Source organism: Anabrus simplex, chromosome 5 (assembly GCF_040414725.1).
Source record: "Anabrus simplex isolate iqAnaSimp1 chromosome 5, ASM4041472v1, whole genome shotgun sequence".
NCBI classification, from domain to species: domain Eukaryota; kingdom Metazoa; phylum Arthropoda; class Insecta; order Orthoptera; family Tettigoniidae; genus Anabrus; species Anabrus simplex.
Genome location: NC_090269.1, coordinates 381,087,831 through 381,099,592, shown reverse-complemented (window position 1 = coordinate 381,099,592; position 11,762 = coordinate 381,087,831). Strand labels below are relative to the sequence as shown.

The 11,762-nt window shown below is 37.9% G+C and overlaps 1 protein-coding gene across 1 annotated transcript; it reads left to right on the top strand.

The window, feature by feature from the left end:
- The first annotated feature begins 7,497 nt into the window (after window positions 1–7,497).
- Window positions 7,498–8,460, top strand: l(1)G0004 (lethal (1) G0004). The gene is made up of 2 exons (XM_067148669.2): window positions 7,498–7,652; window positions 7,743–8,460. The coding sequence occupies exons 1-2, from the start codon at window positions 7,646–7,648 to the stop codon at window positions 8,411–8,413; spliced, it is 678 nt and encodes a 225-aa protein (XP_067004770.1). The 5' UTR covers window positions 7,498–7,645; the 3' UTR covers window positions 8,414–8,460.
- Window positions 8,461–11,762: the final 3,302 nt, after the last annotated feature.

Below are 11,762 nucleotides of genomic sequence, written 5' to 3'. Positions count from 1 at the left end.
CGTACAGCTTCTTTAGTTTATTGGGTATTATACCGGTAGTCAGGGACTCATTAATGATCTCTACGAGTAATCCTATTATAGGGTCCTTTGCTTTTTTTATAGTGATGTAGTAATGTCATCTATGCCGCAGCTATTCATACATTTAAGGTTAGATATGATTGACTTAACTTCTGCCACATCCGTTGGGTACAGGTAAAGGGATTCAAGACTAGTAAATTCACTGAAAGACACAGTATTATGTTCAGGAATATTTAGAGGTAGGTTTTTGGCAATGTTTATGAAAAAAGGAGTTGAATGAGCCACACAGAACCTGTTTATCAGTTATTACTTTGCCTTCGATTTCAAGCGTGGTACACGAGCCATTCGTTACTTTTTTATTATGGATGATTTCGTTCACCAATTTCCATCTCTGTTTCGGATTGTTATTATGAGATTTGAAAAGGTTTGAGTAGTAGTCATGTTTGAGTCTTCTTTTTAAGTTAGTTACTGGATTTCTACACCTGCAGTATTCTTGTTTCAGAAGCATGTTACTCTTGTGAGTAGGATGTATGAGATTTGCATGCAAGCAGTCTCGTCTCTTTATAAGGGTAAGAAAATCATTAGTAATTCAAGGAATTTCCGTAGGTTTGTTTATGCCTTTTAATGTTGTATTTTATTTATTCGGACAGCTCGTATAATTGTCATTTTTGTCGTATTTGGTTAATAAATGAATCATACAATATATCTATTTGGTAACTGTTCGCATGATATGTATCTGACTTGTGTACAGCAATGTTCATGTAGATATTGCTCGATTCATTCTCCTTACACCTACTAGATATTGCAGAAATATTAGAGTGAGGGGATGTTAGGTGAATGTTTTGGCTTGGCCATAGCATGTCAAAAACTAAAATATTATGGTCACGTAAGTCATTATTAATATTTGATACTGTACAGCATAATTCAGAATTATTCACTGATATGTGGTCAAGTAAGGTGCTAGGAGAGTCACATATTTCGGTTGGATAAGTTATATTGCACTGAGCAAAACCGTAGCAAGTTAGAAGATTGAGATACTTTCTTTTTAATTGGTCACTGGATAAAACATCAATATTGACATCACCTAGGAACAAACACTGCTTGTTAGGACTATTAGGCTGACTGAGAAATTGCTGAAAAGAACTCAGAAATTGAGTGGCACTATTCCGGTTAGGATTGTCTCCGGCAATAATGTTAATGTGATTGCAACCTTTCCTTTTGAACTGATATCTGTAAGTCTCAATCCATAATAAGCTATGATTCAACTCACATTTTGATATCAAGTTTACTTTGCAACTATACTTGTAAAGTTTAGAAAAAATACTTTAATAGCAATTTTTTAGAAATACATGGAGCATATGATAACCTATATAATTATTTTTAAAAATTATGAAAACTGAAGTCTGTCAGTCCGGCCATTCTATCCGGTCGATTTCCTGCGTTCTTTTTTAATTGAAAGGTATTCATGCACAGATTTGTCATCACGTGCTATAAATCAAATTACTTTACTTTTTCAACTTTTTTTGTTTCTTTGAAGCAATCATATCTTTGGTTCTAATTGAGGTACGAAGTTCATTTTGTCCTAAGAACACTCAGTGGATCAAGCTATTTTATTTCAGCTCTTAGCTATTCAAACTGTTTGATTCTGAGGAAAGTCATGGTGCACATTCAATTTGACGTCTCATTTCTTCAACATTTTTTCTCATTGAAGCAATCATATACTTTTTCTAATTGAGGCACGCAGTTCGTTTTGGTCTAACAAACACTCAGTGGATCAAGCGCCTTCTTGTGATATAATAACTACTTAAATTGGTAGATTCTGAGAAAAGTTATGAGTACATTTGTCTCCATGACGAAGATCTTTGAAGGACTTTTTAACAGTTCGCGCGTAGTGTTGTACCAAGGAAGGTTTAATTCAATTTCTTTGTGTGATGTATTTTCAAGTGTTTTGTTGACATAATATTACATTATATTAGCACAGCAGATCACGTGCTTTATTACATTAACTCTAAACTTTGCAAATACATCCGTGAAGATAGTAACGAACAACACCATACTTTGTACACTGCAGGTGGAGCCAGCGGGAAATTGCTAGTAATGTTATGATTGACCTTCTCTTACGAAAACTCCATTCTCAACACCTACCCCATAACTTCCTCACTCTAGTGGGCAGTTTATTCATTGACCGCCGATTAAGTGTCAAAGCACCCAGCCACCCAATGCAAACTAGGTCTACGTCACAAGGCCTGCCTCAGGGAGATATACTGAGTGGTCTATTTTTGCATTGTACTTGCAGGACTTGGAACGTTTGGTTATCAGGTCAGCTATAATCATCACCTTTGCAGATGATACACTTATTTACGTCAGCCATGCAAACATAGACGCATGTAGCCGCAATTTAACGGCCACCCTACGAGAGGTCAATGCCGAGTTTTTGGATAATGGTTTTCAACTTTCCCCTACAAAATGTTCCGCCCTGGTATTCATACATCACAGCATGATACCTCTCCTATCATGATGGATAACATAGATACTCCTATTCGCACCTATCATCGCCATTTAGGCATACTTATTGATCATAAATTATCTTGGAAATATCATTTTCAGAAACTAAAACAACAAACAAATAACTATGTCAATATTCTTAAATCAGTTGTTAGGCGACAATGGGGATCAGATACAGTAGTTGCTATTTCCTTCTATAAAGCTACAATCCGATTGAGATTGGATTACGGTGCTCATCTTTTTGACTCTTCTTCTGCGACTCAACTACGAACCTTACATTGCATCCAGTATAACGTCGTCCACCTTTGCTTGGGAGCCCTAAAAACCACCCCAACTAATGCGTTACTAGTGGAAGCTGGAGAGCAACCATTGCATATACGAAGATTATTCCTAGCCAAAAAATATCTACTAAAGAAAATTTCAATGGCACACAATGCTATTCTCCCCAAAATCCAACTCTTATATGAACTTCTACAACGTCATCCCCAGTTCACTATATCACAGCCCGCCTTGATTATGGCATACATACAAATTTTGCCATATAAAAATTCAATTCTTCAGTGTTCCTCCCTGCCCAATTTAGCTTTTCAACTTGATATCCTATATTACAAACCACAAATCATTCTCCCCTCTATAAATTTCTTCCATACTGCTTTAACTACACTTCAACCTCCCCTGGTAACTATCAAACGCCTTAGATCATCCAAATGTGGATATAGGACTTGATATCTATACGGAAGGATCTAAAAATAAGACAGAAGTCGGAGCTGCCATTTACATACCCCAAATTGCAATCTCTCAAAAAGTGTCCTTGCTATCGACATTATTTTCACAGCAGAAATTTTTGCTATCCAGCAGGCTCTCTTATTTCTTAAGAATTCCCAACACTAGTACCATTTATACAGACTCAATGAGCACCCTCCAGTCGATAACCTCTCTCAAAACATCTCCCAATTGGTATGTTTACATCGTTAAAAAAGTAATTTATGACGTGGAAAAGGCTGGGCACTATATTACACTGGTTTGGATACCGGGACATAAAGGTATTATTGGCAATACCATAGTTCATCAATTGGCAAAAGAAGCGGCCTCCAATACAGCTATAATAATTGACATAGCCCAACCTTTCAGTGATTTACTAACCTCAATTAAACATGACAGCAATAAGCAGTGGAATGAACTTTGGCGCGATACTTCCAAATATAAGAGCCGCTATTATTATGAACTTCAATCCTCTGTCGGCACGCAACCTTGGTATTACACTGGGCATTATTCCCATCGCCATATAACAAATATTATCCGTTTACGATTGAATTATGCACTTACACCACAATTTAAACACAGATTCCATCGCCAAACATCTGTTATGTGTTTATGTGGTGAGGTAGCGAGTGACGCAAATCATTTTTTTTTACTTGCAAATGTCTTGATGTACCTCGAAAAAAATGTTTGCAAAAGTTATTACAATAACGCATTCCGTTTCCTACGAGTATATCATGTTTGCTACATCAACCTTCTACGTCCATCATTAATGTAATTAATCACTTTCTTGACCAAGCTCAGCTTATCGCTTAGTTAGGTACTACCAATATACCGACAACAAATAGCTAAATACATAGGGTGCTTTCGTCATAGCGGTTGTATAAAGATCCCTTGTAGACAGGCTCTTCACCGTTTTGTTCTATATTTCAAGATTAGTTCCTCGAACTTCTCACACTGGTTTTGATAGACACCGGTCCTACATTGCTAATTAGTTAAATCTTTCGTCGTTACTCCGCCATTGTCAATATATTGGTAACCCTTTAGCCCGCCTCCATGTTTTGATATTTTCCTTCAGCATTTATCTCCCATCATTCCTTTCTTTTGTAATATCCTTTATATGTCGATCCGGTCAAGTTTGTTAAGTACAAAGACGCCGAGACGGATCACTCTGGCGTGAAGATTTGTACCCTGTGTCCCTGTGTTACCTTGTGTACCCCCTTAGATTTTGTATTATTCTCATCCCTAATTGTCGCAATGACAACACAATTATGGTCTACCCCCGGTGTATATTGATTGTAAATAGTCCGTGCCTTATTGAGCATTTATATAGTATTGTCGATCGAGCAGAGCATCAGAGTACCCAGTCTACAACTATACGGGAAGGTGATCTAATCTAATCTGTGTGCATGGTCTAAGGGAAGAAGAAGACGAAGAAGAGGAAGATGAAGAAGTGCCAACATTTCTAGTGATCTCATAATGTGATACTACCCTCCTGAACACCTAACTAACAGTTATTATAGATCATATACCACAGTTTATCCCTTTATTCAGGCCGTTGTTTACGCTATTATACAAGGCTGGGAAATGGACCATGAGAAGTGGGGTCACCGCAATTAGTCTGCAGTTCTCCCGCTAGAATCTCCTTCCTTAGACACAAGGTTTGAATGTCTTCCTATGTTCAGCATGGATTTTGTGACAAGTGCTTGTGGAAATTCGCTAATATATAGCCAATTATGATACTTACGGAGAAACCACGCGTTTTGAATGTTACTCGTGATCCATTTTTGTTGTAGTGCAAATAATCCCGTCAATATGATATTAACGTGTCCTGTTGGAAACTTATTTACATCAGTACTTTGAGGTTATGAGTCGTCGTAGTATGGACCCACAGTCAACACGAATTTATACATATTTACAAAGGTGTTTAAAGTGTTTGGGAAAAAAGCTATTACTTAAAATGTAGTATTTGTAATGGGTCTCCAGTTCAGAGTCTCCATTTGAATCTTACATCACTGCCTAGCCTAACTTAAATTTAACACTTTTCTGTTCAAAGGTTTTTGGTCCAGATTAGTAATATTTTGGCACTTTGATGAAATATTCCTTGCAATATTGTCCAACAAAGTCTTGAGTAATTTCTGCAGCAACAATAGTGGCAGTTATTGCATGTCCTGCACATGAGTTCCATTAAAAACCTGTCTTTCAGGTAGTGGGTACAAGCGGTAGGTAGTGTTGTCTTGGGAGATAGTGTACTGCTACAATAACAAAATAGTAACACATTTGTATCAAAGCCCTGAAGAAAGCGTTAGGTTACCTTAACCCTCCCCTGTCTTGAAAACGGATCAAGCATACTGCAGGACTATTTGTTGCAGGTAAGGATATTATCTGTAGACAACTGTCACAGCTAGTTTCTTCTTCTGCTACAAGTATCAAACATCCAGCAATCATTGCCAGTGAAATTGATGACAGAGTAACTACAGATTTTGAAAATAGAAAAAAGTAATTATCGCTGCTGAGTTAAGGATCAAATCATTTGTAAGCACTTTTTAAAACGTTTGTTAAATTAGCCTGTAGATGACCTGTTGGACAGTAATATGCAGACCTTTATAGTGTCCTTTCTGAATTTACACTTTTGTTTAAAAAAAGCCTGAATCTGCTCAATCAAGAATTTTGCTTTCAAATCACCTTGTTCAGCTAGCCCTGTAATTTTATTTAGTTGACTGTCAAGTCCATGTTTATTTTTTTCATTTTTGAGTTGATGCACTCTTTCTTTTAAAGTTGTAATAATATGTTTCTGCTTTGCTATAAGTACTCTTTGTTTCCTACATTTCCTGGCTATTCCTTTCAGTTTCAAACCAAATTTAGTGCAGTATACTGGTAGTTTATGTTTAATAGAACACTGTGTGGCTGTGGTTTGATATAATGGTTCACTGATAAGTACAGGTGGAGGGTCATTCTCTTCACCTTCCCCTTAAGTGGTCTTCCTGTATGCGATTGTGTTTGTTTGTGTCCGGAAAAGTCTTGAAATACGGATGGAATGACGTTCGGAAGTAGAATTTTTAGTGTTGTGCTCACACTGTAATCTGAGTTTAAAATGCCTACTGCAAACAGTGGAATGTACACTAGGTTTCCACAGAGATCCCAGTCTGTTTCCCTGACGAGAAATTGCCAAACACTATTTAGTTTTAAGTTCCTCGTCTTTGATTTGCAATAAGGAACACTACAGTACACCATGTTTTTTTTTAATTTATCCGATGTTCACATTACGTAAATACGGTCATTAATTTCAATCGCTCAATTATATTCACCGGCACTAGCAAAAGAAAGCGCATAAAATACAAAAATACGTCTTGACACGCTCGTGAATGTTTGAATGAGTACCTCACCCGCGCAATTTTTTGTCTAAGAAGTGCGCACCTAGCGGCAAAACGATGCGATTCGCAAGCCGGAGCGGGAACCAGTTTCACGACCAGCGAGGCCTTGTATTTCCCAACCTTGTATAATAGCGTAAGCAACGATCCAGGCTAACTTAATGGGCAAGATAAAATAAAAGCCCAATCATCGAGGAAGAAGAAGAAAGACGTATATACACAGACACATATCAAGGCTACTCCGGCGCCATGTTTCTGAGTCCTTCCGATCTTGGTTCCATGAATCGGTACTCGTGCTGTTTTATTCAGCGTCATATGAAAACGGCACACCGTGATGTAAATAAAATTATGGAATTCGTCAAGACCTCCCTCACTGAGCCATTATTTCAGAATACACGAGATATAGTGATCTGATATTTTTACAGCATGTTTAAGCATTATTCTGAGTGTGTCACTTTGTTTTGATGATAAAAATTTTATAAAATAAAAATTTACATAATTTATAATTAACCTTAAAATAAAAATTTGACATTTATAGTAAAAAAAAAAAAGAATGACAGATTCAAAATCAGCATGGCCAAATTACTATAAATCAGGAACTTTCAAGTCAGTTCCTTAAAATCTTTAACAATTTGTAGTTGTGTAATTTGAGTAGTTAAAGTGTTCTTTTGAGAATACACATGAGCTCCTTATTATTTAGTAGCGTCCGGTATTGGTAGATTAACTGCAACGAACTAGAAACCTCTTTCTAGTTCATTGATTAACTGCTATGAAATCAGATCTATCCTCTTTGAAACAGATCCTCTGAATTGCTCTGAATATTCTTTGGTTGGGACGACTGCCAGCCATGAAGGTTCTTTGCACATTGTGGAATCATGCTTCCTGACAGCAATTCACGTGCTTGTCTCGTTAATCTGTAATAAATTTGTCCATGCTTCTTTGTGGACTTTTCTGTCATTATTTATTAAATATAAATATTTAGTACTCACAAAATGGAAGGTATGTATACTTCATTTTGTTACTGTCATTGGCTTTGTAGTTATTTGAATCCTGCTGTAGAGGTTAACTAGTCATTTGTTCATTTGTTAGGAATGAAGAAAGCAGTAAAACGATCAATGCAGGATGCCGATACGCCTATGGAAATTGAGAGAGGCATAGAGGGCAAAAGTAAACCCAAGGTATCCCCAGCGAAGAAAGGAAGACGCCAAACTAACACAGGCGAGTATCGAAAAGTGCCTGTGCCAGCACACCGATATGGACCTTTGAAAGAAAATTGGATGAAAATATTCCAGCCTGTTGTGGAACACTTACATCTTCAGATAAGGTTCAACTTAAAAACTCGCAACGTGGAGATCCGTACATGTGAAGAGACTGAGGATATTAGCAATCTTCAGAAGGCAGCAGACTTTGTAAGGGCTTTTGTGTATGGGTTTGATGTTGAAGACGCTCTTGCCCTTCTGCGACTAGACGATTTATTTGTTGACACTTTCGAAATACAAGATGTAAAACCTCTGAAAGGTGATCATGTTGCTCGTGCTATTGGTAGATTAGCTGGAAAAGGGGGAAGGACAAAGTTCACAATTGAGAACGTAACAAAGACTCGAATAGTTCTTGCAGACTCAAAAATACATATACTTGGTTCTTTCCAAAATATTCAGGTTGCTAGGAGAGCTATTTGCAACCTTATTCTTGGTAGTCCTCCATCTAAAGTTTATGGGCAGTTACGTAATGTGGCCAGTAAAGTATCAAATCGTGTGTAATGATTCTTACGGTACCATTATGAAATAAAAGTGTCTACATTTTGTAATTTCTTGCCTGATTGACTTTGCCCTTTGCTTTGGTATTGTGTGTTCGTACAGATAGGATTAACCAATGTGAACTATTCTTGTTTTAACATCAAATGAATGGTGCAGAATTTTTTATTATGTTGTATGGAGCAGGTACACTTATAGCCACCTTCCCCAAGCTGTGTTTATGTAGTCTGGGGCAGAACTTTACAATGAAGGCTGCAAAGATTAGTAACACGAGCTACCACTAGGTGGTGCACGTGAGTTCACTGACCCACTAGTAGCGCCGAGAGGAACGACAATGCTGCCAACTGTTGCTTGGGAGCACCAAGCGCTTTATCGTCGGTGTTGATTATTGTTTCTCTTGCACTTTTCTTTGCATACCTTTGTCTTATTGTTGGTTTGCAATGGCTGTGTGTGGAGGTTGTGACATTAAGGTAAACAAGTTTTCAAGCGATTTTAAGGAGAACCAGACTAATTTAATTCAGTTCCTTGAACGACATAATCTAATTACTACCACCAAGAATTGCAGCAAGTGCGGTCGCAGTGTTAAATTGTGTACCGACAGAAAACAAATTGTTTTTAGGTGCCGTCATCGCATACAAGGCGAGAAAGAGTGCGAGTGGAAAGAGACTGTGGGAAAGAACACATTCTTTGGTAACTCCAGACTTGCAATATTTGACATTTCTCTATTTTGTGTCCTTTGGTGCCATCTGCCCAAGCCTATCACTCCTTTCATCAAATAAGAAATAGGTTTTTCTTCTAAGACTGTTGTTGATTGGTGTAGTTTTTGTCGAGAGGTGTGCATTCATTGGGTACACACCAACAAGCAGAAGATTGGTGGTCCCGACGTTTTCATCGAAATGGACGAAAGTAAGTTCGGGAAATCGAATTACAAAAGAGGACGACATACTGAAGGACAGTGGGTGTTTGGTGGTGTTGAATGGGGCAACTGCAAAAACATTTTTGTTGTGCCTGTTGAAAGATGCAACAAAGATACATTGCTTGCAATTATTCAAGAGTGGGTTTTGCTAGGAAGTATTATAATCAGTGACTGCCTGAAGGCATACAATTGCCTGGAGGACGAAAGTTTTGTACATTTACGAGTTTACCACTCTATTCAGTTCATTGACAGTGGCCCGTGTGAACAGATACAATAGGAGGGTCATGCCTAATGATAGGCCACTTGTTCACATACAAAACATTGAAAACAGGTGGTGCCAGATGAAGCATGGGAGTTTCTCGATTCCAGGATTTGGAAGGAAGAAAGCACACTTTGTTGGGTATCTCGCAGAGTTCTTCTTCAAATCCAACTTTTCGTTAGGTACTCGTGTGCACGAGTTCTTTAAGGCTCTCCGTTAAGTGGAGTGTAAGTTATACCCTCCTCTCCATTATGTGAAGTGTATGTTTGTTTCAGAGATTAATAAATTTTGAAGTATTTGAGGAAAAGTGAGGTTATCGTGAAGTATTTCTTGTATTTTATATATTTCAGTAAAGCAAAGGGGGTCTGGGGGCGTAAGCTCCCATGTATTTGGATTTGAGGAAAAGTGAAGTTATCGTGAAGTATTTCTTGCATTTTACAATTACTAAATGACCTTTTTTTTTCTTGCCGTGAAGACAGTATGCTATAGCAAAGAGCCTCTCGAAGGGAGTGTGGCTCCGAAGGGGCCACTGTTCTCATGACAAAGATTGGCCTGGATGTAAAAAATACGTTAAAGGTAGTAAATGACCTTAATTTCTCGCCCCATTACCCTTTTAAAATTCCCTGGGCGCTTCATAATTTTTTTCTTCTGCAATGGTTGGTAACAAAATGTCCTCATCCTAGGTGTCAATGACGTCGTGCTCTTCCATACGTAAACCAATCACCGTTATAACTAATGGACTATGGTGTCTAAAACAGTATATTTGTTTATAAAAGAAAATGTACTTCTAGGGGCGGGCGGATTGGTTCCTGGCAAGCGTATTGAACACATCTCTCTTCCACGATCATTTTAGGTGAGAATAGCAGCATTTAAAGTAACATGTCATGAAATAATCCTTGCGGCCCTCTTTGTAAATTTCTACATGTTCCACTGTGAATGCAAAGGGAAACATGCCCATCTGTTTTACTTTTTGAATTGATGGAATTTTGAATAGTTTAATGAATAGTAACTGAATTGAGCCCTATCAGCTATCTATTTTACTGAGCTGTTGGTTATAGCCAATCAGTTATCTGTATTTAACAATGTGTTTTATTGGTTTAAAGTTCAGGCTTACAAACTTTTGAGGTGTAAAACCGTCATAACACATGTAAGTATACCCTGACCAGTAATATATGACAAACTTAACAAACCGCCGGAATATATTATTATATCTTCGTTCTCGATACGCACGGTTACTCATCATTATTATCGTTTTGCCTCTGTTTCCGTACATTGGTTTATGAGTTTCAATATTTATTTATCAACAAAAAGACGCCACACACTCGTTACACTGTCGTCAGATTCATACCACTATGAATATGGAGTAAGTCCTGGATTTTCTTTCAAGGAGTAATGCGAGCAATCCAACCAGGTGTCATCTTTCCAGTCTGCTACAGTCCACTCCCTGATGCCATCAGTACCTGAGGACGCATTATCTGGCTATGGTAGGCTTTTACCTTGTTTGTCGTGTCCCCTATGATACCATGCTTTATGGGTTACTATGTCTACGGCTGTACGAGAAGAATTGAAAACTTGTCAGTACTCAGCCTATGTGAGGCATCATTATAATTTGAATACGCAATGGGCTTGGCAGACTGATATGTAATAGCAACTTCTGGTTTGGTGAGGAAAGCAACGGGAAACTACCTCACTCATTTCCCTAGTATGCCTCCTGAGCGACGCCAAGGCTGTCTATGACAGCTTTTGGCGGAACTGTGGATGATCAAACCAGCCTTCAGGGCTGAATACCCAACATACATAAAATACAGGTCCTTTATATCTGGACCACATTCTACATCAGACATATCTTCAGGAACGTCATTCAATAGACTCAGCAACTGATGGTTTACCAGATATGTTTACTGCACTGTGAGAAGCTGACGAATGATAACACAATTGGAGACGCAGCGGAAATAATGCTCATACAATTTGTAATATATCCGAGTTCCATTGTTGTGTTTTTGAACATTCCGTTGTTGATAGGATAATTATTAATAGACGATTACATCTCACCGAGAGATGTGTGTTATAATACATTTTATTATGAAAATTAATACAGCGGTCAAAATGACTGCTCCAGCGGTAGTAGGTATACCCATTACTTACGCCCCATCCATTGATGCAAAATTATATTTAATAGA